Source organism: Antechinus flavipes, chromosome 1 (genome assembly GCF_016432865.1).
Source record: "Antechinus flavipes isolate AdamAnt ecotype Samford, QLD, Australia chromosome 1, AdamAnt_v2, whole genome shotgun sequence".
NCBI classification, from domain to species: domain Eukaryota; kingdom Metazoa; phylum Chordata; class Mammalia; order Dasyuromorphia; family Dasyuridae; genus Antechinus; species Antechinus flavipes.
Genome location: NC_067398.1, coordinates 656,660,794 through 656,687,997, shown reverse-complemented (window position 1 = coordinate 656,687,997; position 27,204 = coordinate 656,660,794). Strand labels below are relative to the sequence as shown.

Here is a 27,204-nt window from a genome sequence, read left to right as displayed (position 1 = left end):
AGAGGTGGTCCATGCAGGGAGGGACTTCTCTGCCCTCAGCCTCAGCAGTAAGAGCTCCTCACTGATTCTCCAGCTAGACAAAGGATGCGGCAAGGATGCAGTTACCTTGACAGTTGTTCTTGGTAACATCTGAGAACTTCTTCTTCCCAGAAGGAAGTGCATATCCGTCTGTGCAGGTGCAGTGGTAACCTTTGTTTTCATTAACACACTCTGCATTCTGACCACAAGTGTCATTGGACAAGGCACATTCGTTAATATCTGCAGCAGAAGCAAACAAGGAATGAAACACACATTTTTGCACATGGCCAATGTGGGAATTTGTTTCACCTACAGAATGCTGCTTTTTACAAGGCTTTTTTTCCTTTTTAAGGGACTGGGAAGAAGAAGAAAGAAATGATTATTGAATGAAAAAAAAGGGGGGAAGAAGAGAATAGAAAAAAGAAAGGAAAAGATCAGTAAGGTAATGGAAGGGAATCTGTTCAGGGACAGTGGCAAGCCTCATCTCTGAATTCTATCTGGGAATATTTCTGCTGACATATAAATACAGACAGCTCTTTATAAGATATGATATGGTAACTTGAAGTGGTCAAGACAAGGATTTCTAAGCATGGGGGAGATCTGGGTGTTTGCAGGCAGCAGGCTGGTGGTTTGGAGGGGAAGGATCAGGTCATGGCCTCCAGGCCAGCTCCTGGAGACATAAAAAGGCATAAAGATGGAGGACACAAGTAAAGGGGCTGGCCTTGGCAAGGAAAGGAGACATTTCTTCCCCAGAAACAGAGGAACAGAAGAAGAGGATAGGTCTGGGGGGCATGATGTCCAGGAGACAAGGGAGCAAGACAGTTGAAGTGAAGTCCCTTGCCCAGGGTCACATAGGACCCGCTGACATTTGGCTGGATTTGAACTCAGATCCTCCTGATTCCAGGGCTAGTGCTCTATCCACTGAGACATCAGGTTGCCCTTAAAGCTTCAGAAACATTACAAAGATTACACTGTGGAAAATTAATGGCTTAGCTAAATAGGATGCCCTATGATCCTTGTTACCTGAGAGGGAGGCTGAGATCTCTTGAGCTCTGAAGTTCTGAGCTACAGGAGTGTTAAAGTCAAGTCAGTGTCCTCACTTAGTATGGCACCAATGGAAGGAGTTTCTGGGTGGGGCAAGCTGGCCCAGGTAGGAAAGGAAACACAAGAAAACCCCTCCACAAATAAATCAGTTGTGGGATTTGGGACCATGAATGGCTGCTGAATTTCCAGCCTGGTAAGAATGGAAGATAGACAAATTAAAAAGCCTTTGTACAAACAGAACGAATGCAAACAAGATTAGTAGGGAAGCAACAAACTGGGAAAACATCTTTACAATTAAAGGTTCTGATAAAGGCCTCATTTCCAAAATATATAGAGAACTGACTCAAATTTATAAAAAATCAAGCCATTCTCCAATTGATAAATGGTCAAAGGATATGAACAGACAATTTTCAGATGAAGAAATTGAAACTATTACCACTCACATGAAAGAGTGTTCCAAATCACTATTGATCAGAGAAATGCAAATTAAGACAACTCTGAGATACCACTACACACCTGTCAGATTGGCTAAGATGACAGGAAAAAATAATGATGAATGTTGGAGGGGATGAGGGAAAACGGGGACACTGATGCATTGTTGGTGGAGTTGTGAACGAATCCAGCCATTCTGGAGAGCAATCTGGAATTATGCCCAAAAAGTTATCAAACTGTGCACACCCTTTGATCCAGCAGTGTTTCTATTGGGCTTATATCCCAAAGAAATACTAAAGAAGGGAAAGGGACCTGTATGTGCCAAAATGTTTGTGGCAGTCCTGTTTGTAATGGCTAGAAACTGGAAAATGAATGGATGCCCATCAATTGGAGAATGGTTGGGTAAATTGTGGTATATGAATGTTATGGAATATTATTGCTCTGTAAGGAATGACCAGCAGGATGAATACAGAGAGGCTTGGAGAGACCTACATGGACTGATGCTAAGTGAGATGAGCAGAACCAGGAGATCATTATACACTTCGACAACGATATTGTATGAGGATGTATTCTGATGGAAGTGGATTTCTCTGACAAAGAGACTTAACTGAGTTTCATTGGATAAATGATGGACAGAAACAGCTACACCCAAAGAAGGAATACTGGGAAATGAATGTGAACTATTTGATTTTTGATTTCTTCCCGAGTTATTTTTACCTTCTGAATTCAACTCTCCCTGTGCAGTGGGAGAACTGTTCGGTTCTGCAAATATGTATTGTATCTAGGATATACTGCTACATATTTAACATATATAGGACTGCTTGCCATCTTGGGGGGGGGGAGGAGGGAGGGAGGGGAAAAAACGAAACATAAGTGATTGCAAGGGATAATGCTGTAAAAATTATCCTGGCATGGATTCTGTCAATACAAAGTTATTATTAAAAAAAAAAAAAGAATGGAAGATAGAGGGAGAATGAAAAAAATGAAAGGAAGAAAGAGAGACAGAGAAAGGAAAAGGGAGAGAGACATAGACAGAGACACAGAGAGATGAAAAAGTAAGAGAGAGACAGAGAAAGAAAGAAGAAAAGAAAGGAAGAAAGAAGGAGAGAGAAAGGAGGGATGGAAGGAAAAAAGAAGGAAGGAAGGAAGAGAGAGCGTAAGAAAGAAAAAAAGATGAAGAAAGGGGAAAGAAGGAAGTTAGGAAGAAAGAAAAAAGAAAAGAAGGAAAGGAAAGAAGGAACATAGCAAGGAGGGAAAAAAGATAAGAAAGGAAGGAATGAGGGAAGGAGGGAATGAAGGAAGAATGAATAAAAGGAATGAAATGAAAAGAGAGAATAAAAGTACTATTGTCTAGCAGGGGAAGTCCAGTTAAAACCAGACAACAGAGATTTGATCCAGTTAGGGGATCACAAACTCAGAGCTGGAGGGACCATTCTGATCTCTTCCTTCTGATAAAGAGAAACCCATGTGCAGAAGTGCCAAGTCCAGGGTCCCATGGTCAGTATCAGTACTTGATTCTCCCTCCTCTGACTCCAGAGACAAGGCTTCTTCCACTGTTCCTATGTCCTCAAGTTCTGAGTTCAGCAGCTACTTACACCCTGCCTATGGAGAGTAATTATTATTATAGGTACCACTTACATACTGCTTTGGGAAAGCACTTCACAAAGATTATCCCATTAGGTCTTCACAACAACTTGGAGACAAGTGCTTTTATTTCCATTTTTACAGTTTATGGAACTGAGGAAGGCAGAGTCCAAGTGTCTTGCTCAGGATCACTCAGGATCTGAGGCCTTTCTGACTCTGGGTCTACTACTCTCCCCACTGTGTGCCCACCCTCTATCTCCAATCACAAGCTCTCCGGGGTTCCCGTTCTTTGGATTCTGATTGATTTTCTAGTGCTCTTAGACAAGGATATTGTAGGGACAGATTGCTGGACTTGGAGCCAGAAGACCTGGCTTAGCTGGGTGATCCTGGGAATATTAGTAGCCTCTCACAGCTCAAAGCAGCTCTAAGACTATAAGTGATCATAAGTAAGAATTTATGAGTAAATGTTTGGTGGAGTGGGAAAAGCATTCTGCCATGATCCATGATTGGGAAACTCTGCTTCTTCTCATGCTGTCATGTCCTGCCTCTATGCCTTTACCCAGGCTGTGCCTCCTGCCTGGAGCACACTGCCTCCTCATCCCTGCCTGTTAGGATCCTCTTCTGTCCAGTTTAATCCAACAATCAATAACTGAGTGCCTGCCTCCTATGAGCCATACCCAGAAGATACAAGGCCAAAATCAAAACACCCTCCTTTGTCCCCAAAGAGCTTCTATTCTATTGGAATTCTCCCTAATTCCCTCCCTCCTGGCTCTAGTTCCAGGGGTCATTGAATTTGAGACTTAAGTCTCCAGGCCTCTGTTCCCTGAATGTTTAAAATAGAAGCTTCTTGAAGGCTGGAGATGGTTGTTCTCTCTATCTGTCTGTCTGTCTTTTCCTCTCCCTCTGTGTTTCTCTGTCTGTCTCTCCCTTCTCTTTCTCTCTGTCTCTGTCTTCCGATCCCTTCCCCCATCTCTGTCTCTGTCTCTCTCCTCTTCCCGTTCCCTCTGCCTCTCTCTTCGCATTTTTTGCCAATATTTATGGAATTGCTGGTGCATGATAAATGCTTCATAGATGGCTTCTCTTGCACATTGGCAGAGGACTCCCACAGCCTTCTCCTTAGTGACCAGATGCTTCTGCTTTTACCCAAGCTTGAACTTCTAGTTTCTTTGGTGTCTCCCCCAAAGAGCAATGTCAGGAGAAAATCCTGCATAAAACCTTCATAACTCATTTCCAAAGTCAGCTTGCAGTACATTTCCTCAAAGAAACGGACAAATTCCATCTCCTCTCCTTAAACATTGGGGTATTTGTGGGAAATATTGGTGGGAAAGAGAAAAATGGCAGCTGGAAATCAGAGAGAAGGGAGCTGTTCTACCCCACAGAGAGGAGAAAGGGAAGGTCAGAGATGGCCCCTATGAGCAGGTAAAGGGCACTGGCCAGAGGTGGCCCATGTAGGAAGGAGCTAAGGACACTGAACAGAGGCCTGAGTCAGGGAGGAGAAGGGGCCCATGCAGGGAGGGACTTCTCTGCCCTCAGCCTCAGCAGATTCTCCAGCTGGATTTTTTTGTTTTGTTTTTTTTTTTACCTTGACAGTTGTTCATAGAAGCATTTGGGAAGTTTTTCTCCCCAGAAGGAAGTGCATATCCAGGGATGCAGGTGCAGCGGTAGCTTCCATATGTATTAACACAGTCTGCATTCATACCACAAAAGATTTTAGTGGGTGGTACACATTCATTAACATCTGCAACATAAGAAGCAAAGAAAAGAAGAAATGAAACATACATTTTTTGCACATGGCCAATGTGGGAATTTGTTTCATATGACTACAGAATGATGTTTATTACAAAGGCTTTTTTTTAAAATTTTCTTTTCTAAGGGAATGGGAAGAGGAGAAAAGAAATGCTTGTTGAATGAAAAAAAAGAAAAAAGAGAAAAAGGGAATAGAAAAAAGAAAGGAAAAGATCAGCAAAATGGAAGGGGGTCAGTTCAGGGACAGTGGCGAGTCTCATCTATCCTCTCATGAGATATTCCTGCTGACATATAAGTACAGACAACTCTTTTCAGGACTCAGACAGTTAAAGGAAAATAAGATATGGTATAGTAACCAGAGGTGTTTGGAGGCAGGGATTTCTAAGGATGGAGAAAATCTAGGTGTTTATAAGTAGCAGGGAAGGAGTCAGTGGTTAGGGAGAGGCTGATGATTTGGAGGGGAGGGGAGGGTCAAGGTCTCCTGGGCCAGCTCCTGGAGAGATGACAGGGAATAAGATGGAGGGCATAAGTAAAGGGTCTGAGGTTGGCAAGGAAAGGAGACATCCCTTCCCCAGAATCAGAGGAGCAAGAACAGAGGATGAGTCTGGGAGGCATGATGTCCAGGAGATGAGGAAGCTCTAGAAAGGCAGCTTTGATCTTCTCAGGGGAGTAGAAGGCCAGGTTCTCAGCTAAGACCCAGGAGGTCATGGCCATGATGGTTTTAAGGAGATAGGGCAAGGTTTTAGAAGGTTAGAAGCTTTAGAAGCATTACAGAGATCAAATTGTGGACAAATAAAAGGCTTAGCTAGGTAGGATGCCCTGCAGTACTTGAAAGGGTGGCTGCAATGGCTCTCTAGAGTTCTGGAGTTCTGAGCTACAGGAGGGTTAAAGTCAGTGGAGTGTCCACACTAAGTCTGGCACCAATATGGGAATTCCTAGTTGAAAGGGTTGTCAGGCTGCCTAGAGAGGGGAAGCTGGCCCAGGAAAGAAATGGAATAGGAGAAAAGTCCTCTGCTAACAAATCAGTAATGGGATGGGGACTATGAGTCGCTACTGTACTTGGGGAACCAAGGGGAGAGAGACAGAGAGAGACAGAGAGACAGAGAGAGAGAGAGAGAGAGAGAGACAGAGAGAGACAGAGAGACAGAGAGACAGAAAGAGAGAGAGAGAGAGAGACAGAGAGAGAGAGAAAGACAGAGAGAGAGACAGAGAGAGAAATAGAGAGAGAGAGAGAGAGAGAGAGAGAGAGAGAGAGAGAGAGAGAGAGAGAGAGCGCAAAAGCACTATTGTCTATCAAGGAAAACCTAACTAAAGTCAGTTAACAGGAATTGCATCCAGGAGATGGAATTACATGCTTAGAGCTGGAGGGATCATCCTGACTTCCTCCATTTACAGATAAAGAAAGGGAAGCCCATGGAGGAAAGTAACTCATCCAGGATGACACAGCCTGTAAATATTAAAGGTGGGATTTGATTCTCCCTCCTCTGACTTTAGGGACAATGCCCTTTCCATTGTCTCCATCACAACTATGTCCACTCAGTGATCACATTTGTCTTCGGCAGCTACTTATAACCTGTCTATGGATAAAAATTATAACTATAGCTAGAATTTATATAATACTTTAAGATTTACAAAGCATTTTACAAATAGTATCTCATGGAGATAAGATGGTGGAGAAAAGGCAAGGACTTGGTTGAATTCTTCCCCAAACTTTTCCAAATACCTTAAAATAAAGGGTCTGAACAAATTCTAGAGCAGTAGAACCTATCAAAAAAAAAAGATGGGTTGAAACAATTTTCTAGCTCAAGATAACTGATAGGAAAGGCTTGTTAAGCCAGTCCCAGACTGTGCCAGCACAGACCAGACCCCTGTAAACCAGGAACAGGGTTTGGGATCCACTGAATTATCAGTGGTGGCAACTGCTTCAGTAGCTCTCAACCCAAAGATGGCAATAATACTAGAACAACTGGTCACAAGATTACAGGAATCTCTTTGCTAGCACTGACACAAGACTTAGCCTATACTTGGATATGAGTTTCAGTCCTGAGTGGCAGTCCCAAGGTGAGGGGGAATACTAGCATACCGGAGCTTATGACCACAGTGGAGGGAGGATTCTCCTCAGTTTCAGGGCAGAAAATAGTGTTTGTAATCATTCATAGACCAAAATACAGGCCAGAAGAATAGTAAAGAAACCTCTCCTTAGAAGATACCACCTTAGAAGAACTGAAAACTTAGAAGTAAGTCCCTAGAAGTATTTCTGAGAACAGCTGCAGAAAACCCCATAAAATTGGGACATTGCACTCTCCAACCTGGAAGCAAAACCCTATTTTTACAAAGAGCCAGAAGTCAAGAAATAGGTTAGAAATATGAACAAAGAACAGAAAAAAAAGGTCTGATCATAGAAAGTTACTATGGTGACAAAGAAGATCAAAACATACACTCAGAAGAAGAAAACAAAGTTATCTACATAACCACATCCAAAGCCTCTGAGAAAAATATGATTTGGTTTCAGGCCACAAAAGAGCTCAAAAAGGATTTTGACAATCAAGTAGGAGAGGCAGAGGACAAATTGGAAGAGAAATGACAGTGATACAAAAAAAATAGTGGAAAATGAGTCATTAGCTGGAAAAACTGAAGAAAATTAACTCCTTAAACGTATAGTAGGCCAAATGGTAAAGGAGATTTTTTAAAAAGCCAACGAGGAGGAGAATTCATTAAAAAGCAGAACTGGCCAAATTGAAAAAAAAAAGCATAGAAATTCACTGAAGAAAAAAAAATTCTTTAAAAAGCAGAATTGGCCAAATGGAAAAGGAAGTACAAAAGGTCACTGGAAAAAATAATTCTTTAAAAATTAGAATTCAACAAATGAAAGCTAATGACTTTAGGAGAGATAGAGAAACAATAAAAACAAAATTTTAAAAATGGAAAAATAGAAGACAATGTGAAATATATCATTGGAAAAAAACAACTAATCTGGGAAACAGATTCAAGAGACAATTTTAAAATTATTGGACTACCAGAAAGCCATGATAAAAAAACAGAGCCTAGATATTTTTCAAGATATCATCAAAAAAACTGCTCTGGTATTCTAAATCCAAAGAGTAAAATGAAAATTGAAAGAATCCATTGATCAATTCCAGAAACAGATCCCCAAATGAAAACTGCCAGACATATTATAACTAAATTCAAGAGCTCCCAAGTCAAACAGAAAATGTTGCAAGCAGCCAGAAAGAAACAATTCCAATATTACCGAGGCATGATGAGGATAATACAAGATTTATCAACTTCTACCTTAAAGGATCAGATTGCTTAGAATATGATATTCTAGAAAACAAAGAAGCTAGGATTACAACCAAGAAACACCTAACCAGAAAAATTAAGTATAATTCTTCAAGGGAAAAATGAGCATTCAGTGAGATAGAGGACTTTCAACCATTCTTAATGAAAAGACCAGACCTGAATAGAAAATCTGACTTTCAAATACAAAACTCAAGAAAGTACAAAGTGCTAACCAGGAAAGGGAAATCATAAGGAACTTGATAAGGCTAAACTGTTCACATAGGAAGAAGATACTTGTAACTCATAAGAATTTTCTCATTATTAAGGTAGTTGGAAAGAGTATATATAGATAGAGGACACAAGTGTGAGTTGAATATCAATGGTTAATATCTTTAAAAAATAAAATTAAGGGATGAGAAGAATGTACTGAGAAAAAATGGAAAGGGAAAGATAGAAGAGGATAAATTATCTCATATAAAAGAGGCAAGAAAAAGCTTTTTCAGTGGAGGAGATAAGTGAGGAGGTGAAGGGGAATGAATGAACCTTACTCTCATCAGAATTGGCTTAAAGAAGGAATAACATACACATTCAAGATAGAACTCTGAGATTACCCACAGGAAAGTTGGAGGGGAAGGGGATAAGAGATGATGGAAAAAGTGATAGAAAAGAGGTTATATTGAGGAAGGTAGGCAGAAGCAAAACACTTTTGAGAAGGATCAGGGTCAAAGGAGAGGAGATTAGAATAAATGGAGCGGGAGGGTGGGAAGGAGGGAGAATAGGATGGAGAAATACAATTAGAATAATTGTAAAAAAAATTTGAAGCAAGTTTCTTTAATAAAAGCCTCATTTTTCAAACATGTAGAGAGCTGAATTGAATTTATAAAAATAACAGCCATTCCTAATTGATAAATGATCAAAAGATATAAACAGTTTTCAGATGAAGTAGTCAAAGCTATCTATAGCTATATGAAAAAAAGTTCTTACTCATTGGAGATGAAAGATTGGAGAAATGCAAATTAAAACAATTTGGAATTCAAAGTTTTAAAAACAGATGTTAAAAAATGTTTTTACATATACTGGGGAAGGTAGCTGTGTGACCTTGGGCAAGTCACTTAACCCCAACTGCCTCAGCAAAAAACAAAACAAAACAAAACATATACTGGGGAAAAATAAAATATGAAATAATAAAAAAAAACAAATATTATCTCACTTGATTCTCACAACAACCTGGGAATTAGGTACTATTATTATCCCCATTTTTCAGTTTATGAAACTAAGGCAGGCAAAAGTTAACTGACTTGCCCAGGGTCACAAAGCATGGGCAAGTGGATTTGAACTCAGGTTTTTCTGATTCGGGGTTGAATTCACTCTGTTCACCAGCACCTTAAGCACATACTCTTTGGGCTTCATTCTTTCGATTGTAAATGTTTCACTGGTGTTCTGAAGAGTAGCAAGGACATTGTAATGGACAGAGAGCTACCTTGGAGCCAGAAGACCCAGATTCAAGTCCTGCCTCCGACACATGTTGCTGTATGATCCTGACAAAGCCAATTAACTACTTAATGTACTAAGCATCTCTCTAAGAATATAAGTGGCTTCATCTTAAAATTTTTAAAGAGTAAATATTTTTTATAGTAGGAAAAGAATACTGACATGAGCCAAGGTTAGGAAACAGTGCTTCTCCTCATCCTGTTATGCTCTGCCTTTAAGCATTTACCTAGGCTGTGTCTCCTGCCACATTGCCTCTTGTATGGATCCTCTTCTGTTCAGTTCAATTCAACAAGCACTAACTGAATACCTAATATATGCCAGGCATTGAGGACGAAACCAAAACAGTCCTGCTGTCCCCAAAGAGCTTACATTCTACAGGAATCTTCCCTGATTTCCTTGGCCCATGAAATTTTGTCCACACGCATTTTTTGCCTTTTGAGGAGGAGGGGACCTACCAACAGTCTTCTTTGTATTTTATTTATTTGTGTCTTTCTAGTTGACCATAAACTCCTTGAAGGCAGGATCTATGGTATACTTCTTTGCTTTTCTCCAATATATAATCACTTAAAAGAATTTGACCTGACCATTCATCCACACAGAAAAGGTGGCTGAAGCATGTCTATTGCCCAAACTGTGACCTCCAGGAACATGGACAACCTGTCCAGCTTGTCCATCGGTCCTGTACGCCTGGATAGAGAACACATATGGACAGTGAGTTGGGCCTAGCATTAAATTAAAAGAGGAGAGTAGGCTGGATTATCTTCAATAAACTAACAATCTCCATTTTTTCCCCTGAACAAAAGTCCATATTTGTAAGCTGAGGCTCTCTCAGGATTGGGGTTTGGGTGTAAGACATGAACATAAGAATCCTTGAAGAATTTCAGATGTTTATCAGATGCAAAGAAATAGAGAGCAGCATGGTGGTGGTGATGGGGAGGGGATAAGCATTTATACAGCACCTACTATGTGCCAGGTACTTTTTACAAATATGATCTCATTCGATGGTTACAATAATCCTTTGAGGTGGGTGCTATTATGGTCTCTTTTTTACAGTTGAGTAAATGCAGGCAGAGTGGGGTGACTTGCCCAAGGCCACACAGCTAGTCCCATCAAAAGTTAACGTAAATCTCCTCTTTTTTCAGGAGAAAGTGAGAAAGGTCTCAAGCATCTTGGGAAGAACCACAAGGCTGTTTGTGCCCAACTCCAGGACAGGATCAGACAAGAGGATCATCAAAGTGGGAAGGCATGGAAGGGAAGGCTGCTTTATTGGAGGGAATATCCAAATTGATGACATCACAGATCATTGGAGTTATCTCTTTAATTACCAAGCACAGTGACCATTTTCTCAGTGGAGAAACTGAGGCATTGATATGACTGAGATGATCACAGCAAGTGGGACAACAGTATGAGATCCTGCCACTGAGGTTCAACAGCATCCTGACCCCATCGCCACCAGGCTACCCTCTTTTGGCTGCTGCTTCTCCCCTTCCCTCTTCCCTTCTCCCCCTGTCTCCTGCCTCCTCCACTTTCCCTCTTTTCCAAAAGCAGCCACTTAACAGGGTTCCTTGCATCCCCCTCCCTCTCACTCAGCTGCTCCCTCTTTCTTGTCCCCAACCCTTGGACTAATGTGGGCGTGGCTTCTTTACCGTCACAGATCTCCAGAAAGTCACTGAAGTATTTCTCCCCACTCGTAGTAACAAATCCATCCTTACAGGCACAGTGGGTCTTGTTGATACAAATGGCATTTTGGGAACACCCACCACGAGGACATTGAGAATCTAGTCAGAAGAATAAAATATTGTCACAACTGTGCTTCCATAAGGCTTTAAAGTTTTAAAGTATATTTGCCACAACATTCCCGTAATGTATGAAACATAGTGATTATTAACCAGATTGTACAGGTAAGACACTTACAGATGTTCCAATGGGAATAGCCCTTATTATATTCTGTTAGCTTCATGTCTACACCTGATTGGGGGTGGGGGAACTGGGGAGTCCATACGTTAGGAACTTAGCTAACTGGCCACCCAAAAACTTGCAGATAAGAGGAGGGAGACCAACAATAGTTTATTTTTCCTCGTGATTTAGTTGGGGTGAAGAGGATGTATTGAGGCTAATGATAATTTTTTAAAAGACAACACATTTCTACTACCACTTAAAGCTTATTAAGTGGTTTCTTTACGACTCTGTGAGGTACATGGCACAAGTATTATCACCTCCATTTTACAGATCAGGAAACTGAGGTCCTGGCTTGCTCTGGATGACAAAGATAGAGCAGGAATTCAATCTCAAGTCAGGATGGCAGACACTGGAGGAGGGATATAACCCCAGGAACTTGATGGTGATGTAATATGATTTTGTGGTCCCCTAACCCTGAGAGGCCTCTTTTCTGGCAGTGAGTCAGAAAATCCTAAATATTTTGGTTTTGGAGTCGGCCTCAGGAAAGTCCCATGCCCAATCTGTCTGATTCTGAATAAACTATTTCTCAGTTCATTGCTGACTGATGATCTGGTCAGTGATCATCAAATTTCAGAGACCACCCTCAATTCATCTGGAGACTACTCCTTAGCCCTACCCTTGAGCTACAGAATTAGCATATCTATGTTAGAAGCTGAATAAAAATATCTCTTTTGCTTCTGTTTCTTTACTGAATTTCCTTACAATTCAGTCAGCTTTGTAATGGTGTATCATTACTTTCAATAAAACTTTGCCCCTTACTAGGAGATGGGTTCAAGCCTGCAAATTCTTTCGAGACACCTCGTGACACCAGTCTGGACTTTTGGGGGTCCCCCCTTCTCAAACTCAACAGTGTGGTCTGTGGAATTGTAAGGGAAGCTTCTCCTTGTTCCTCTCCCCAACTCAGGCCCTTCCCTTCCCTGGTCGAGCTTCCCTCAGTCTTCAGCTGTAGATGGGGTGGGCTCCCAGCACACTCACCTTTGGTGTTCTGGAACACAGCAGTTTTCAAAAGGACCAAGACACAGAGCCCTGAAATAGAGAGAGGGGGAATATGGGAGCTTAGTGACTGTCTTCCCCAATCCCCAAAGATGCCAAGGCCCTTGGTTTCGATCCCAGAATTACTCAGTAGTGCAAGGATTCCAACCCAGACCTCTGGCTCCAAGGAAAGAAAGGAATAAAGGGCCAGGCTGGGTGCTGTCTCCACAGGGCAGGGGTTGTGAGGACGTGGACTTTCCTCGGGTGGGGCTGAGAGTGCTCCCTCTTTCCCCATTTGTAAAAAAAAGGGGCTGGGCTAGATCTATCACAAGGTCCTGCTAGCACAATTCTAGGACCCAGTCTTCCCCTGTTCTGTGGGAACTGGGGAATCATGATGGGATTTAAACTTGGAAGGGACCTTTGAGAAAATCTAGTTAAAATTTTACTTTTAACAGTTTGAGCAACTGAGACTCAAAGCAAAGGGAAATGACTTGCTTAAGGTCCCACAGACAAGAGGTGGGAGAGACAGGATTCTAACCCATGTCTTCTCCTTTTACTCTCCCATCTTGGCTCTGCCTCTTTAAATCTGAGTCTTCTCAGCTACACCCAAAGAAAGAACACTGGGAAATGAATGTAAACTGCATTTTTGTTTTTCTTCCCGGGTTATTTATACCTTCTGAATTCAATTCTCCCTGTGCAACAAGAGAACTGTTCGGTTCTGCACACATATATTGTATCTAGGATATACTGTAACCTATTTAACATGTATAGGACTACTTGCCATCTGGGGGAGGGGTGGAGGGAGGGAGGGGAAAAATTGGAACAGAAATGACCGCAAGGGATAATGTTGTAAAAAATTACCCTGGCATGAGTTCTATCAATAAAAAGTTATTTTAAAAATATATTAAAAAAAAATAAAATAACATAAAATCTGAGTCTTCTGACTCCAAACCTAGGCTTCTTGTTTCAATCTAATCAATCCATTAATAGACATTTATTAAGCACCTAGTATGTGCCAGGCATTGTGGTAGACATGAGGATACATAAAGGGACCAAAAAAATCGTTCCTGCCCTTGAGGAGCTTAAAGTTTAATGTAAAAAAACAGAAGCTGAATTCCATTTGAAAGATGCCTAGTAGCCAGGAGACCTGGGTTTGAAATGAGGGAAAAACTGAAAGGGAGAGAAGGAGTTCTAGACTAGTAGGAAAAAAGGCACTGGAATAGGAGTCAGCAAACCAGGAGTGAGTTCTATCTAGCTGGGTGACCAAGGGCATTTCCCCTCACTAGGCCTCAGTTGCCCTTCTGGGCAATGCATAGCCTCTAAATCATGGTTCCACATTTGGTTGGATGGATCACTAAGAGCCCAGGAGGGCAAACAGAGATAAAAAACCAAGAGAGTCCCAGAAAGGAGTTTCTCAAGTCTTCAGCCACTCTCCTGGAAACTGCTTTAAAGCTCTTTTGGCCCAGAAGTTCATAGATGAGAGCCAGAGCCATTGACTTTTTTTGTCTCAGTTTCTTCATCTATAAAATGAGCTGGAAAAGGAAATGGGGGACACTTTTGTAATCCTGGGAAAGTAATTTAACAAAAGTTAGATGGGCTTCAGTTTTCTCAGAGAGGATTTGGACCAGAGCTGCACTTTAATAACTCTTGTTACCGATGTTATTTTGTTCCTTTATTCCATTAATATCTAAATGCTTAGGCTTGAGCCTGAAGGAGCGGGTGGGGGGTGGGGATGGGGTGGGGATACAGATGAAATCCTCTGTCTCAGGGAGACTATGCCATCCAAAATTTGAACGGACTTCCTCCAGGGATTTTGGGACCGTTTTTAAGCAAGGGCTCTAACAACCAATAGCTGTGGATTCTCATCCAGGCTTGGTTGAACCAGGGGCCTCTGAGATTCTGTGCTTCTGCCAAGGGAGGATTGATAAGAATCAATCTCCAGTCTGGAGAGGGCCCCTAACTGTCAGGGATGGGAGAGAGAGACGCATCCTCAGGGACTGCATTGGGGGAAGGGGATCATGAAGAATGGTGGAGTGGAAGGCAGGCACTGAGTCATTTCCTGGACAGAATGGACTGGCTGAGTCACCCTGGGCCACTCTCAGCTTAAGCCCCTGGTGGGTTTCAGGCTGGAAGGGAAATTCTGGAGCCAGAGTTCCAGAACCAGGAGGGCTACAGCAGAGCTGGAAGCCTCCGGGCTGGGTGACCAGCAGAGAGATCTGGGGCAGGGTCACTTGGTGGGAAAAACTTGGCTTTAAAGTCAGCAAACTCCAGTTTGAATGTCAGTCCTGCTCCTTATTAGCTGTGTGACCTTCTCTGGGTCTCAGCTTTCTTCTCTGAGGCGAGAGCAGTGGCTTCAATGATCACTATGGGTCCTCCAGCTCTAGGCTGCTCACTGACCACTAGGGTTTCTTGGTAAGGCTGTCTCCTAACTATCTATCCAAGGGTGAGGAGCTAGGGAGGAGGAATAGGGATGACCCTGGGCACCTGGGTCCTTAGAGTCCACCCCAACGCTACCACCACACATGCATCCCCTCCAATAGAGTCCTGATCAGCACCAGGCTCCCTCTCTGGCTCTTGGGTTTGGCCAAATGTTTGAAAGTACCAGCCGTCTTTCTGTTGTCCACTCTCCCCACCCCCAGTCTTTGCAGTTCCGGCACATCTGGTAGAGGCCCCAACCTGGGCCTCTCCCCTTCTCAGTTTGATGTGGGGAGGAGGCAAGGGCAAGAGCCTGGGGGAGGGAGACGGAAGGAGTAGTGGTGATGCTGGCAGAGGCCATTTTGGGGGTGGATGGGAAAGGAAGGATAGAAGCCAGATTCTACACCCTCAAGCCCCACTTCAGATGGGAATGATCCTCTAGTCAACATCTGGAAAAGGAGTTGGGAATTCCACAAACAGAAGCTGGGACAGGAGCCGAACCCTGGCTCCCAGTCTCCCCACCCAGCCCATCTGGTAGACTTTTCCTCTTAGCGGGCGGGAAAACCTACTGCTTCCCTCCCTACCCCCATGCCTGGCTGTCTGGGGCTGGAGCTACTTCCTGGGCCCACTAAAGCCTCGTTAATTGCTCTGCCTCATCCCTACTTCCACCTTTCAAGCCAGGGTACCATATATGGGTCCCAGGCATAATTTGGAAAATCTACTGAGAGAAAATGTCACTTTGCATGCTTTCTCTTCCTCCTCATTCCTTTTTTTCTCTCTCTCTCCCTATTCCTTTCCCTTTCTCTCCTCTCTCTCTCTCTCTCTCTCTCTCTCTTTCTTTCTCTCTCCCCCCTCTTTTTCTCCCCCTTTCTTTCCCTCCTTCTGTCTCTCTCTCTCTCTCTTTCTCTCTCTCTCTTTCTTTCTCTCTCCCCCTTCTTTTTCTCCCCCTTTCTTTCCCTCCTTCTGTCTGTCTCTGTCTCTCTCTCTTTTCCTTCCCTTTCTCTCTCCTTCCCTACCCTCCTCTCATCTTTTTTCTGAGGATCTTAAAGCACTTTACAGATTCATACCTTCTAAGAGAGCAGTAGCATCGTGTAATGGAGAGCAGTTGGGAGATCTGAGCTCCAGCCCAACTCTATTCCTATCTACCTGGATGACCTGATTCTGATCCTAGTATCATAGAAGTTCTTTGTTGGTAAGAGATTGCAGAAGACATCTCTTCTGCATACCTGTAAGCCCTACTATTGAGGGAGGTTAAAGTTAGTGCAGAAGTTCTGATATATATATATATATATATATATATATCAGTAGTAAGACTGGGTGTGAGTGGCCACTATACTTCTAGCCTGGGCAAGATAGATAAAGAAGGAAAGAAAAGGAAAGAAAAAGAAAAAAAAGAAAAGAAAGAAAGAAAGGGAAGGAGGGAGGAAAGGAAGGAAGGAATAAAGAAAGAAAAAGGGAAGGGAAGGAGGGAGGAAAGGAAGAAAGAAAAAGGGAAAGAAGAAAGAAAGAAATAAGAAAGGAAGGAAGGAAGGAAACTATTTTAGCTCATGGCAGCAGCAAATCATTTATTCTTCCTGAGCTTCAGTTTCTGTCTCTGTAAAATGGGATGATACAACCTGTTCTTTCAACTTCACTTGACTGTTAAGAGAATAAAATGAATAACGTACATAAAGCACATTTTCATTTGTTAAATGTGGGAGTTGGGACCATGTTGAATGGTCCCTTCTAATTCTAGCAGTTTAGTAATTTAAGGGAGAAAGTGTCCTGAGTTTCTAGTCACATGTGCCAACCACATTGGCTCTCCCTCCTGGCCCTCAACTCAGAGAGATCATAATGATAAACAAAAGTCAGCATTTCTGTAGGACTTGTAGGTTTGCAGATTGCTTTACAAATATTATTTCCTTTAATGTTCACAATAGCAACCCTAGGAAGGAGGTGTTATTATTACCCCTATTTTATAGATGGAGAAATACAGGCTAAGAGGCTTATCCAGGGTCACAGGACAAATAAATATCTTATTCTGGATTTAAATCAGGTCTCATCTTGAGTCTGGGTCTAGCACTCTATTCACCAAACTATCTATCTCATAAAATGTATGAAGTAGATCATTAGAGATCGCAGAGTCCTCCAAATAAAGGCTGAAAAAGGAGACCTGAAGAGATTTGAACCTGGAATCTCTGACTTGAATTTCTAATTGGTTCTCATGTACAAAACTGAGAAGAGAACCAAGTGCTTCAAGTGGAGAGGGGGATTGGGCTGTGAGGAGGGAGAGAAGGTAGGTCTCTGTGGTTGGACCTCTCTCTACCTGTACCCAAATTACTGTTTTTTCACTCACTTTGTTTTCTCTGTTCCTAGGGAACTCTGACTCACATCACAGTTCTCATGGGGTGGGGCTCAGGAGATAGAGAGAAAAGGGGGAAGTCAAGAAGCCACAATATGGTGAATTCAGACCAATGACCCAGGAAAGTAAGAGCTTCACAAATAACAATCTAAACTGGTTTCTATGGAGTTTGACAAAGCAGCTTTCTTAACACAAGGTCACAGGGCAGGCAGGACAGGCATTTTTGTCCCCATCTTACTCATGAAGAAATCGAAGCTGGGAGGGGACTTGCCGAGAGTCACAGCAACTACATGGAAGAGCCAGAATCTGAGACTAGTTTTCTTTCTCTTTGATGAGGTCTTATCCCTTCCAAGGACAGGGTCTGCCTCTGGATGGGATTTAGAGCTGGAAGGGTCATAAAGAAATCCTGTAGGCACAGTCTTCCCTCATTTTAAGAAACTAAAGCCAGATTGGGGAAGATCTTTGGACTTAATGGGTGAGTAAGTAACAAGTCAGGATTTGAATGGAGGTCCTCTAAGCACAAATGCATTGTTCTTTTGCTTGCATCTTACACCTCCAGCATGACCAAACAGGACTGTTTGGATCAGGGGACCTTGGATCAAAATGGGGCAATCTTGATTTGATCTACAAACTTCTGTGTATCTATTCAGTTCTAATTCCTTCCACCTCCCCAACCCCCACTTCTACTTAGGGACATCTTGAGGAAGAGGAAGATAGAATAATTCCTGAATGTGGAGCTTCCATGGCTATCCTCATCTTCCTCATCCTCCATGAATGGCACCAATCCTTGGTGTAAGATGGTAGGAAGCCAGAGGTGATCTCTATGGGTACTGCCAGTATCTACATTCTCACCTCATCAGGCTGATCAAAAGAACCTCACTGGCTGGTCCCACCTAGGGTGTGGCCCTGCTAGCACCTGTTCCTCATGATTTTCTCCTCTGATCTGACTACCAGTTTGCCTTCGTGGCTTGTCAGAGCAGAGGCCAAAGGCAAGAGATCAGAATCTAGTTATAGGACAAGGGGAAGAGGCTGGAAGAGAGGAGACAGAGAAATGGAAGTTGGAGGACAGAGGGCTGCAGATAAAGGGAGGGGAGGTCAGAGGGAGGAAGGGACAGAAAGTGGTACAAAGGGAGAGAGAGGCAGAGAGAAGATAACAGAAAGGAATGAGAGGCAGGTGGCAGTTGTGGGGGGCCGGATGGGATCCAGAGACCAGAGTACAGATGGTGGAAGAGCCCAAGAGTCAGAAGGCAAAAGGACCCAATCATGGGACAGAAATGAGGGAACCCTTCCCTCCCAAGAGCTCCTACTGCTGAGGGCAGCCTCCCCATGTGCCTCAGACTGTTGATACCCCCCCCCCCTCCCTGGCAGAGCCCAAGAGCAGTTAGGAGCAAATGTCTCACCCAGAAAGAGGCTTCGGGGAAGGCTTGACATGACTGGGCCACCGCCCGGCGGGGAGGGGTGGGAGTGGTCGCTCGCTGGCTCCCAGAGGCCAGACCTGGATGTCCTCAGTGGCAGCGCTGGCGGCGGTAGCAGCAGCGGGAAGAGTCGGAGTGAGTGATATGAGGGGCAGGGCTCCGGCTGAGCCTTTATTTGGGGGCGGCTGCCAGTCAGGGCCCTCCCCTGAATTCGTCCAATGGGGCCAGCCTGCAGGGGGAATGAGACTCCCAGAGACCCAGCCCAGCCCAGGAGTACACAGTCAGAACCCGACAGCACATGGCACAGCATAGCTCAAGCACACACACACAGCATTGAAGCACCCACATAGGGACCCACAGATTTGAATCCTGGACAACACACACACACACACACACACACACACACACACATCTAGGAAAACCTTTATATAACACAGAAGTACTGGGGGACTACCTCATGAATAGGGCACAATCTCAAACAGAGAGAGAATTATAGAACACACACATTCTTAACTCGGGGTACACAGCACACACAAAGCAGTGCATGTAACATAAAAGAGACACAAAAATAGCACAAACCCAGAGACACACACTTGCAGACACTGAACAGCACACACATATAAACAGGACACTGCCACAGACAGACAGATAAACACAGGACACATGCTCCCAAACAGAGACAAGCCCAGGCTACCACCCATGGAAGAATGTCCATGAAAATACACAAGCAAGGACAGAGATAACGTATACATTTAAGACTTGTATTTTTGTCCAACAATTAAACACGCAGAGATACCCAACTGCTTCCAGGAGTTTGTACTTTTCTGTGTTTGCTGAGACCTTCTCATGAATCATTAGTGAATGTCCGTGTTGGGAATGTTCATGTTTTAGAACAAGCCATTATTCCCTCCCCCCCTCCTTCCTCCCTCCCCCGACAATCTAGAAGTCAGAGGCAATGTTGTATAGTAGTTAGAGAGTTTACCTTGAAGCCAGAATGATATAGAATTAGGTCCAGAAGTACTGACTGTGACTGGTCAAAGCATCTAATTTCTTATACTTTAGGCAACTTTTTTCAAAAGAAAATATTGGTATTGAATTACTTGACATCTAGGGGAGGGGTGGGGGGAAGGAGGTGGAAGTTAGAACATAAGGTTTTGCAAGGGTCAATGGTGAAAAATTATCCTTGCATATGTTTTGAAAATAAATAGATTCAATTAAAAAAATTTGGTTCAAGAAGTTTCCTCACATGGGAATCCCCTATTCCGGTGAAATCCCAGGTCCAGCTTCCTATAGAAAATTTTAAATCAGAAAGAGAGGAAGGACTTTAGAAAAGGGTCAAAGAAGAGGTTTCTCAGATCCAGGAAGGAATATTTATATTGAGAGTATTGTGTGTGTGTGTAGGGAAAGAGAGAAAAAGAAAGTGAAAGAGAGAGAGAGAGAGAGAGAGAGAGAGAGAGAGAGAGAGAGAGAGAGAGAGAGAGAGAGAGAGAGAGAGAGAGAGAAAAGACAGAGAGAGAGAGAGAAAAGACAGAGAGAGAGAGAGAGAAAGAGAGAGAGAGGAGAGAGAGAGAGAGAGAAGAGAAGAGAGAGAGAAAAGACAGAGAGAGAGAGAGAGAGAAGAGAAAGAGAGAGAGAGAAAAGAAAGAGAGAGAGAGAAACAGAAAAACACACAGAGATCAAGATAGACACACACAGAGACAGAGATAGAGACACACAGGAAAGAAAGGGAGAGAAACAGACACAGAGAAAGAAATAGACACCAGAAGAAAAGAGGGAGAGAAGAAAAGAGAGTTTTTGTGTTAATATGTATGAGATTGATGATCAGCAAAGGTGTAGACTGGAATACTGGGTATGGAGTGAGACATACATTTTCAGACTTGGCCAATGCTTTGATTTATTGCGCTTGATTAATTTGTTCCAAGGGAAGGCTTCTTGGGGACAGGAGCAGGGACAGTGAATTAGTGGATCCCACACAGGGACTCACAGATTTGAATGTTGGACAATACACACACACACACACACACACACACACACACACACACACACACATCCAGGATATGTAAAGGATATCCTTTACATAACACAGAAGTACTAGGGAACTAAAAGGGGACCCTCGTGAATAGGGATGATAGAGATACAAAAAATAAAACTCATTTTTTTTTTAGAGTGGCAACAAAACTGTTGCAAAAATAAAGGAAAGGAAACAAAAGTTTCCAAAGGGCTTACAAACTAACAGGGGTGTTTTATTGCTGTTTTGTTGAAGTTTATTGTTGTTTGTTGTTGAGTCATTCTTCAATCCAGTCTAACTCTTCCTGAAAGAGCCCCCTCAATTGGGGTTTTCTCAGTAGACACTGGAGTGCTTTGATATTTCCTTCTTCAGCTCATTTTACAGTTGGGGAAACTGTGGCAAACATGGTTAAGTGACTTGATTGGATCACATAAACTAGTGCCCAAGATTGGATTTGAACTCAGATCTTCCTGCTGCTCAGCCTGGTGCTCTACCCACAACATCTAGCTGCCTATAAAAGTGAATGAAAACTTGAAAAAACCAAATTCTTAGAAGATTCCAGACTCATGAGTGATCTTTCTATTTTCCTTTGTGTACTGAAATTTTATATTGGTTAAGATTTGTTAAATTTGTAATAAAAAAGAGGAAAGATCAAAGAATATTGACATCAATATTCAGGTGTATATTCAGAGTCAGAGGATCTGGGTATATAAAATGTGATCTTGACACTAGTGATTGGGTGACCTTGAGTGTAGTGTTTGGCTAGCTTTCTGGAGGTCCTCCGGAAGGGCCTTGGTCTCAGCAGGATAGACACCACGAGAATGAACAAGAACAGAGTCCAAAGTCTTTATTGTCTCTTACAGTCTGTGTCTGTCATAGTTGGAGCCAGTTTCCTCCAGCAATCTGCCAATCTGACAGTATTCCCCGAGTCTGACTTTGTCCCCAGTTTAATGCCCTATTACCATTACATTATTACAGTATACTGAATATGTGTGAACTAGAGAATTATTACATTTCCATACTAATAAGTACTAAGTACTTAGAACTAGAAAACCATTATCTCATCAATTCCACTGAGTTAACACCTTGTTTCAAGTATACTTGTCCAGAGTTCCGGCCCTGTACACTTGAGTCTTGTACACACCAAAGTTTGTGGCCAAAGTTTCTGCCTATGTAAAATGTTGGGGTTAGACTAGAGGATCCTCTTTGTGCCCCTATTTCTTTTTTATTTTGTATTGACATCTTTTGTTTTTCCCTAATCTTCATGTTTCCAATGTATCCCTCCAGCTCTCTCCTATTTAGTGAACTGTTTTTTCAAACAAAGATTTAAAAAAATAGAAGAAAAGCAATTCAGCAAAATTAATCAAAACATAGATTGTGGGACAGTATATGCAAAACCCCCTATGATTTTATGTTTTAAGAGGCAATCGGAGTTAAGTGACTTGCCCAGAGTCACATAGCTAGGAAGTGTTAAATGTCTGACATTGGATTTGATCTCAGGTCTTCCTGACTTCAGGACTGATGCTCCTATATTCAATGTGCCATCTAACTGCTCCCCCACCCAATATATTTTTGTACCTATATTCCCACCTTTTCCTGTGAAAAGAGGGGAGGGAGGTGTACATTTTCCTCCTTTTTCTCCTCCTCCTCCTCATCTTCCTCTTTGTCATTATCATCATCAGCATTATCATTTGAATAGAATTTTATAAATAGTATTTTAACTGATCCTGGAAATAATCCTATAAAGAAGGTGCTGTTATTATCCCAATTTTACAAATAGGTAAATTGAGGTTCAGTGAAATTAAATAATTTGCCCAGAGTCACAAAGTTAAATATCTTAAAGCAGAATTCAAATTCTAATCTTTTTGACTTCACATTTGGCACTCTATCCATCTCACATAGCTATCTTCTTCAAAGATAGACTTGGTCATGTTTATACAACATTTAGTACTATTTGTTTTTTGAACAACAGGGATGCACAGGGATTCTTCATCATTTTATGAAGCAGTGAGAATCCACAATATCCATGCACCACAATTTGTTTAACGATTCTCCAATCATGAGTGTCTCATTTTCTTCATTTGTAAAAGTCAAGGAAGGGTTGAATTTGAGTTCTACAACACCTTATGGCTCTAAATTCTATGAGACTTTGATGTGTGTAGGAGCCAATATAATATGTGTGTGATATATGGGTGCAATAGAACTGTAGAGCTGAGGGCAGCTGGGTGGGAGGGAGCTTGAACTGAAAAGAAAGGGGCCAGGCTAAAATATTTCCCCTACCCAGCCCTTATTCTTAGAAGTCTGCTCCCTTACTCTAGGAATTTCAGATCTTCAAAGAAACTAGACACCAAAAAAGAGGAGAATCTAGAGGTCAGGGTCAAGGGTACTTCCTGAGAACCTCACTTAGGAGATCCCTAAACTTCTTTTGGATATTAACTCCTTCCTGCCCATGGTCCAACAGGGATAGTGTTATTTTCTATCTTTCTGATACAAGGAGATTAAAATTTAGCGACATGAAAAGTTCATAGGACCATGGGATTAAGAGGTAGAAATGGTCCTTAGAAATATGTTTCAAATTTATTATACAGACAAAAGTTGAAATCTAAAGGAGATTTAATGTTTCAAAAGTAGGAAGCAACTGAACTGGTTTTAGAATCCAGATTCCCCCCAACTCCAAATCTAGTACTTTTTTCATTCCACCATGTAGCATGATTAAAATTCCAGTTCTCCTGTCCAAAGACCCAGAACTTATGCCAAAGAACTACATTTCCCTTCACTTGTAGCCTGAGAAAGTCATAAATGAAAGAGAAGGCAAACAAGAGGAGTTAGGAGGGAAGGATGGAGGGGGGAGATGAGGGGGCTCAAACATTTGTTTGGATTTTCTCCCCCTTTTTAAGATGCCTGGAATACCAGCACTCAGCTCCCTGTGCCCACTGAAAAGGAAGGACAGGGTGATACAGGCAACAGCATAAGCCAGTGGAAAGACACCTAACCCTGGAGTCTGAAGGGTTTGGATTCCAATCCCAGCTGTGTGAACTGAGGTATGTCACTTAACCTGAAATTGCTATGGAAGTAACTAGTCCCACTTGTCAACTTCACAGGGCTGTGCTGAAATGGGAAAAGGCTTCATATGCTTCCATAGTGGTCAGAAATAGTCCAAAGGTTCAAAATCAGTATCTACTCAATCCTGGCTAGAATTAAAAATTTTTCTTTAATAGGGCCTCAAGTTTTGCACAGGACTATCCATTCAACAACCCAGCTAGATAGGGAAGGGGGAGTTATTATTCCTATTTTATAGATGAGGAAACAGACCCAGAGAAATCAAACAGCTCTCCCAAGGTCTCACAGTTAGTGTCAGAGGTGGGAATTCCAGACTTCTGATGATGGGCAAATCATAGTCTCAGAGGAGACTATCAGAGGACCTGGACCCTTCATTACATTCATATTAAATCAACTCAAGGGAGCCAAGAGATTAGGTTAAAATATTCTACTCCCACTCTAACCCCCAGCCCTCAATCTCCAAACTCTCCCAACTTCAGAAATTTCAGCTCTGCAGGGAATTTGGACACCAAAAAAAGGGAAGGGGGCAGGTTCAAGGACTTGCTTAGAGAGGTAATTCTCAATAAATATTAAATAAGCGTCCACTAAGTTCTAGATGCCATACTTGGCTTTGAGGATGAAAACAAAATAGTCCTTTCCTTCAGGTAGTTTATAATCTACTCAGGGAAAACAAAGCATATTCCAATAAATACAAGGTAAGTAAGCACTCTCTTACAATGGAAGGAGCCTAACTAGTGAGTATGGAGATCAGGGAAGGCTTCACAGAAGAGGTGGTAAGTACCATGATCAACTATGAAAAACTTGGTATTTCTTAGAGGTTCAATAATCCAAGGCTATCCCAAAAAGCTTTAGATAGAAAATGTCATCTGCATCCAGAGAGAGATCTATGGACTGAATCTAAATCAACTATGTTCACCTTTTTCTTTTTTTCTTTCTTTCTTATGGTTTTCCCCTTTTGTTCCAATTTTTCTTCCCCACATGATTCATAAAGAAATGTGTATTAACAATGATCAATTCTAGTGAGACATGAAAAGACATTTCTTTTCAACAATGAGATGATTCAGGCTAGTCCCAATGATCTTATGATGAAGAGAGCTATTTGCATGCAGAGAGAGGATTGTGAGAATTGAGTGTGGACTACAACATGGTATTTCCACTTTTTTGTTGTTTGTTTGCATTTTATTTTCTTTCTCATTGTTTCCCCTTTTTGATCTGATATTTCTTGTGCAGCATGATAATTGTGGAAATATGTATAGAAGAATTGCATGTTTAACATATATTGAATTACTTGCCATCTGGGGAGAGGGTGGGGAAGAGAGGGAAAAAATTTATAACAAGGTTTTGCAAGGGTGAATGTTGAAAATTATCCATGCATATATTTCAAAAATAAAAAGCTTTAATAAAAAATATAAGATAAAAAAGGAATGTGTATTAAAATTAATGTATATGTATAACCACAAAAAAAATAAAATAAAGTTATGTTAGAATAAAAAAAAAAAAGAAGAGCTGGTAATGGAATTGAACCCCAAACGTAGACTCCTGAGAAGCAGAAAGCAGGAAAGAGCACCTTTCTTGGGTATTTGTTTGTGCAAACTTCTGCAGGCAGGAGATGGGATATTGTTTTTGGGGAACAGTTAGCTAGATCATTTGATAGAACATGGACCTGGCTGGTAAGGTAGGTTGGGGAATACGTTATGTAGGGAGAATAGAAGGTCAAAGTGTCTTGTAATCTAGAACCCATAGGGAGTTATTGAAGGATTTTTGAGCAAGAGTTTGACAACTGTGAGGAAGTTGGATTGGGGAGGGGATTGACTGGAGGGAGAAAAACCAATAGTTTGCTACAATAAAGACAATAAGGGCTTGAAACAGGATAGCATTTCTCATGAATGGAGAGAAAATGGGACAAGTTTAAGAGATGTTATAGAGAGAGGATCATCAAGATAGGATGTGAGGGGTGAGAAAATATGAACTATCTAAAATAATTGTGACTTGAATGTCAAATGATTGGGAGAAAAGATCTCAACAGAAGAAGGGAAGTTTGGAGGAGGAGGAGGAGGTCTGGTAAGGGAGATAATCGGTTCAATTGTGTCAGCAATGAGTTTGAGATATGAAAAAGATAAGATAGGCATTTCTAGCAGACACTTGGGGCAAAGTAGGACTTCTTAAACTTTTTCCTGCTTGTGACCCCTTCTTATTCAAGAAATCTTTACAGGATTTTGGGTATATAAAATAGGTACATAAGTCAAATAAATGAAAAACTGATAATAAAGCATAAAGAAATTTATTTTAAAACTATTATTTGGCACACACATAATTTTACCATTCATTAAAAATGAAAACAAATTTGCATACTAATGATATAGATGTGCTTGTTTATTTTTACATAAAGAATTGAATCTTGGTAGAATATTTGGTGCCTTTTACTATTGCCAAATTTTTCACACACACACAATTTAGTTAAGTGACTACATACATGGGGTCAAGTTTAAGAGGCTTTGATGTAGAGATAGAGAACCCAAGAGTGCAGGTAAGAACTAAGGGGAGAGGATGCAGAAAGGGCCTAAGCCAGGAGAGAGATGGCTATTGGGAGAATCTACAAACTCTCTATTACCTCTGTTATCTAATCGGAATCTTAAGGGCAACCCTGGCAGGCAGCTATCTTGAGGTCTATTTTCAAGTTCTTTTTATAGATGAAGACAAGGTGGCTCATATATTTTGTTTCTTCCCAAGCTAAGGAGATAGGTTCAAAAAAGGCTCCCTATGGCTTCTAGATTACAAAATCTTTCATTCTTCCTACATAACTCTCACTCTCCAAACTACCTTGCCAGTCAGGATTCTAATGTTCCATCAAATGGACTAGCTAACTGTTGTCTCCATTCTCAGAAAGAATACTTACTTACCTTGTATTTGTAAGAGTATGCTTTGTTTTCCCTGAGTAGAGTATAAACTAACTGAGAGAAAGAACTATTTTGTTTTCATTCTCAGAGACAAGCATGGCATCTAGAACCTAGCGGATGTTTATTTAATATTTATTAAGATTTGCCTCTTTAAGCAAGCCCCTGAAACACACATCCCTCTTATTGGTGTCCAAATTCCCTGCACAACTAAGGAATGAATGAATCAATGAGAAGACAATTAGGCACTTATATTCCAAACACCAAGCTGGGGATACAATTATAAACTAGCAGACAATTTCTTCCCTCAATCAGCTCACGTTCTAATTGGGAAAGACAATAGACACAAAAGAGTGTGTTCTAGACTGGGAGGTCAAAGAAAATGGTGATTGGAGTCAGCAGCAAATGATTGGTGTGGTTTACAGGATTAATTGTGTTAATTTGAGGGCATCTAGGTGGCTCAATGAATAAAGCATTTAGTCCGGAAACAAAAAGACCTGAGTTCACACCTGAATTCGCTCACTAGCTGCATGATCCTGGGCAAGT

At 41.8% G+C, this 27,204-nt stretch overlaps 1 protein-coding gene across 6 annotated transcripts in view; it reads right to left on the bottom strand.

The window, feature by feature from the left end:
* The window catches only part of ADGRE5 (adhesion G protein-coupled receptor E5), a 36,850-nt gene extending 17,806 nt beyond the window's left edge, over window positions 1-19,044 (bottom strand). For 5 of the 6 annotated variants that reach the window (XM_051971699.1, XM_051971702.1, XM_051971700.1 and 2 more), the window contains exons 1-5: window positions 18,682-19,044; window positions 12,529-12,579; window positions 11,241-11,372; window positions 4,661-4,816; window positions 106-258 (exon numbers count right to left, since the gene is read on the bottom strand). In XM_051971699.1, coding sequence (XP_051827659.1) covers window positions 106-258; window positions 4,661-4,816; window positions 11,241-11,372; window positions 12,529-12,579; window positions 18,682-19,006 — 817 coding nt within the window. In that variant the 5' untranslated portion in view covers window positions 19,007-19,044. The remainder of the gene's footprint in view (window positions 1-105; window positions 259-4,660; window positions 4,817-11,240; window positions 11,373-12,528; window positions 12,580-18,681) is intronic. The other variant, XM_051971704.1, reaches the window with a different exon arrangement.
* Between the last annotated feature and the right edge of the window lie 8,160 nt (window positions 19,045-27,204).